The 4,688-nt window shown below is 36.8% G+C and overlaps 1 protein-coding gene and 1 non-coding gene across 2 annotated transcripts; one reads left to right on the forward strand and one right to left on the reverse strand.

Annotated features, from left to right (window-relative positions):
- Positions 1 to 521: 521 nt before the first annotated feature.
- On the reverse strand, positions 522 to 1,851 carry LOC116139649. The gene is made up of 2 exons (XM_031425327.1): positions 1,426 to 1,851; positions 522 to 1,175 (listed from the first exon to the last, which is right to left on the reverse strand). The coding sequence occupies exons 1-2, from the start codon at positions 1,849 to 1,851 to the stop codon at positions 522 to 524; spliced, it is 1,080 nt and encodes a 359-aa protein (XP_031281187.1).
- Positions 1,852 to 1,964: 113 nt separating this feature from the next.
- LOC116139658 lies at positions 1,965 to 2,072 on the forward strand. Its single transcript, XR_004129496.1, has one exon. It is a non-coding gene; the product is annotated as a small nucleolar RNA R71 (small nucleolar RNA).
- Positions 2,073 to 4,688: the final 2,616 nt, after the last annotated feature.

Below are 4,688 nucleotides of genomic sequence, written 5' to 3' on the forward strand. Positions count from 1 at the left end.
CTCCTTCTCCCAAGTATAAATACTTGAGATGACTTGGTAAAGGCTTAAGCTCCAAGGTAAGGGCCTGCACAATGGAAGGTAAAAGTTTCTCATTAGATATAGGAAGAGAACTATAGGAGATTTCATATATTCCTTGGATTTTTCTTTGGAAGCTCATCCAACATTGCTATAGTTTCATTTAGCTCTTCTCCCAACTCTACGTCTTAGTTAAAACTTTGAGGTTCCTCATTTGACAACCCATTCCATATTGCCACTTCCAATGGATCTTTACCCTTAAGCTCGAACATTTGCTGCGTTAAAGAGTCTTGTACATCAATAGAAAAGCAATCATTGTCATCATTAGGATACCTTATTGCGTCAAAGATGTTAAATTGAATGACTTCCCCATCAAACTTCATTGTCAACGTCCCATTATGTACATCTATTTTCGTACGGGCTGTTTTCATGAATGGTCTCCGCAAAAGCAATGGCGTGGTTTTCACAGTTGTTTAATCTTTCATGTCAAGCACGTAGAAATCCACTCAAAAATCAAGCTCGTTTACTTGCACCAAAACATCTCCCAAAACTCCCTTTGGATAGGCACTAGATCGATCGGTGAGTTGAATAACTACGCCGGTCTCTTTAAGAGTACCAAGGTTTAAATCAAGATAAATTGAGTAAGGCATGACATTAATAGAAGCACCTAAGTCTAACATTGCTTTTTCAAACCTTGGGTTGCCTATGATGCATAGTATGGTGAAACTACCTAGATCTTTGCACTTTGTTAGAAGCTTCCTTTGCAAAACCGTTGAGACGTTTTCTCCCACGCTCACCATATCATTTCCCTTAAGTTTTCTCTTGTTGGTGCACAACTCTTTAAGAAATTTCGCATAACGTGGCACTTGCTTTATTGCATCCAACAAAGGAATGTTGACATGTACTTTTCTGAAAGTGACCAAAATTTCTTGCTCATGTTCCTCCTTTTTTGATGTGGCAAACCTGCTAGGAAAAAGCAAAGGAGGCTTGTAAGTGTTAATAGGAACTTTAGATTGTACCTTAGGTGAATGTTTTGCATTGGTAGAATCGGTTGGCGAATTTTCTACACTTTTGGACTGCTTTGTTCCACCTTGAATCAACTCCTCTCCAACTTTTTTCTCATCATTTAGCTTCTTGTGAGTCTCCCAAGTTGTCTTCCACTTCTCAAGATAATGGCACTAGCATTCTCCCTAGGGTTAACCAAAGGTTGGGAAGGAAGCTTTTCGGACCCATGCGCCTCTAATCTTCCAACGGTAGTAGCCAATTGACTAACTTGGCTTTCCAAATTCTTGATTGACATTTTTGTATCTTGGATTGCCACTTTCGTTTCTTGTTGGAACTTGAGATTCTCTTGTTGAAATTGAAGAGAGCTAGTTGCTAATGAGTTTACCAAGTCCTCCAAAGACTTACTTTGAGGGTGGGAAACATTTTGGGTCTTGCTTGGTACGATTGTGGAGCTCGTGGGCAAGGGAAACCAGGTGGATTATTAGTGATAGAAGCTTGTTGATTTCCTCTATAGCTAAGATTAGGGTGATCCCTCCATCCCAGATTATCGGTATTGGACAATGGATCATACCTTTGCCTTTTTTGTCCTTGGTATCCTCCCATGGCATTTGCTTGTTTCGTATTTGTCTCTTGAAGGGTAGGACACATATCGGTAGGATGTCCCACATTGGAGCAAATTCCACATGTCTTCACTTGTCCAATTGCAATTTGTTGCACAAGTGCAGTCAAATTACTCAATTGTTGCTCAAGATTATTGGATATCCCCACTTCATTTACCTTCCTTGGTGGTGGATTAGATCGAGTACCAAATTGTTGATAGTTTGCCGCCATGGTTGCAATTAAATTCCTTGCTTCAGTAAGAGTTTTATCTTGCTGCATCTATCATGCTCCTCTCCATTGGCATCAATCCCTCATAAATATATTGGAGAAGTAATTGCTTACTTATTTGATGATGCGGACAGCTAGCACACAATTTCTTAAACCTTTCCCAATATTCATATAAGTTTTCCCCATTGTATTGCCGAATCCCACAAATTTCTTTCCTAATGAGTGTGGCTCGAGATGCTAGAAAATACTTCTCCAGGAAAAGCCTCATCATCTCATTCCAAGTAGTTATGGTCCCGAATGGTACGTAATGAAGCCATTCCTTAGTGCTATCCACTAAAGAAAATGGGAACGCCCTTAACTTCACTTGTTCCTCCATTGTTCCACTTGGTTTCATACTCAGGCACACCACATGGAACTCCTTAAGGTGCTTGTTTGGATCCTCTCCCACTAAACCTCTGAAAATTAGTAGAAGATGAATCATCCCAGATTTAAGCTCAAAAGCTCCCCCTGTCGTGTCATTGTATCAAATGCATAAAGGTTGTTAGTCAAGGGTTGGTACAGCCATCTCTTTGAGAGTTAGATTAGCCATCTCCTCTTGATCAAAAAAATCTGAAGACTCTGAAAAATCTAAAGAATCACTTGTGAGTGGAAGATCGATATGGATTGCTTGATCGAGAGTTGATTTATGCAAAGGTTGTTGCGAATGAGTAATAGGTGGAATTAGATCAGAATGCGGATTTGATCTCAAATTGTATCGCGAGCTCATTCACCAAAGACACCTACCACTCAAAAACAAAGGAGAAATAAAAATTGAAAAATAAACAAAAAGTAAATAAATAATTAAGTTAATAAAATTCCCCGGTGACACGGCGCCAAAAATTGATGCGTGCATATGCAACACCTAATTTCATCTCACTAAATTCTAATGCAAAGTCGTGTAGTAGCAAAGAGCAAGTAAGGGTCTTTCCCACAGAAGATTTGTGAACTTAATTAATTATCTACTTCTAACGGGGTTTGTCATGAATTATAAAAACTCAACAAAAACCAACAAACTAAAGTAAACAATGTAAATCAAGCAACTAATAACGAAAGAGAAATCAATGAGAGAAATGAGATTGAAGGTTTATTCGCCACCACTAGACATGGATTACATATAATAAAAGCACTTTTTTAACTTTCTACCCTCTTGATCACATTAGCTCAGAAAATACCAAACGTTGATAAGTCCCATCTCTCCTTACTAAGTCGTTGGACTACACATAGTCATAACCCAATTCCCTATTTATTAAATAACCTAGGATGTGATCTTTAGATTCAAAGTAATAAACGTATTAAGTTGCGAGAGACCTACTGAATCAAGACTAAACTCATATGGTCGGTTTAGTTATCTTGAGTGATTACCCCCCATGTATGTAGGCATACACTTTACCACTGGTTATTTAGGTTAATAAAGCGATTCCATACTAAACAACCTAAATTGGCATTAATAGATTAATCCTAACGAATTAATTGGCCACTTAAAAAATTAGAACAATCTAGTTAAACCTATTTTCAGAGAAATAATCACATAACCAAGAAGGATCAAAAGATAAAAAGATGCAGATTTTATTAATCACAAGACATGTCTAGGGTTTTGAAATCACCCTCAATCACAAAAGAATTAGTTCTTCATGAATAAATATGAGAGCGTTATTGTATTATTCATAACAAATAATAATAACTAAGAAGAAGAAAAACTTAGTGAAACTTGGTTGGATTAATGGAGTTGATGATGATCTCCTCCAATTCTTCCTCTCCAAGCCCCTTTTTCTTCAGTTCTTGAATATCATTGTTCTCCCTTTTTTCTTTATCTCTAAAGAATCCCCTAAAATAATGCTAAAAGACTTCTATTTATATCCCACAAGGGTTAGGGTTTTGTTTTCCTTAATTCTATTTAGTTTAGGACTCTTAAACCCTATTTTCCTAGTAAAAAATGGAAGAAAGATTTCTAGCTGTCGTGACTGTGCCCCAGCACTGTGCTACGGCATGGTTGATTCTAGACTAAGTGTGCTACAGCATGGTTGATTCTGGTCTTTTTGTGTTGTAGCACAGTGCTGCAGCATGGTCCAATTCCTCTTCTAACCTTGCATCATTCTTCAGCACTCTAGAGATAATGACTTTTGAGCATGATAACGATGGAATCTGGAAATGTGGAAAACATATGAAATTTAGCCCTCTAAACTAGCTTTCCAACGGTTTAAAAATCATCTCAATACAGTAACTACAGCTCAATTTATAGTTGAAACACAAAGGCATGCTCAAATTGGAGCGTAATCTAGAATCTCCTCTTTACTTCAAAGCTCCATAACTTCTTCAATTCAACTCTGATTCTCGATTCGTTTGTTTCCAGTAGTCAAAAATTATCTTGCCAACATCATCACTCATCTGAATATTATTTTTAAGCTTTATTCCCTAAAAACTGAACAAAAATACCCATGATCCCGAGAAGTGCATTTATGAAACAATTATGTTAATTCATGCAAATTAATCCTAATTTCCCACAAATGATACATATAAACTACTAAGTATAAGTGTATTTTCAAGCACTTATCAGCTCTCTTTAATGTCAATGTGTAACTAAACTCTTATTTAGGGATCCAATGTAGCCTAATTGGAAGGCTTTATGTTTAAACTTATATTTATTGTTATCAATTCAATGGAAATCTAGATTTGTTCATGTATTTATTCTGCCTTTAATTTTCATTATTGTGTGACGACACTTAGTGTGAATTAGTAGGTTGTTTGTGTTGAGATTATTGAATGAATGATTAGTATTTTGTGCATATGCCATGACAGAATAT

This window comes from Pistacia vera, unplaced genomic scaffold (assembly GCF_008641045.1).
Source record: "Pistacia vera cultivar Batoury unplaced genomic scaffold, PisVer_v2 Contig1102, whole genome shotgun sequence".
NCBI classification, from domain to species: domain Eukaryota; kingdom Viridiplantae; phylum Streptophyta; class Magnoliopsida; order Sapindales; family Anacardiaceae; genus Pistacia; species Pistacia vera.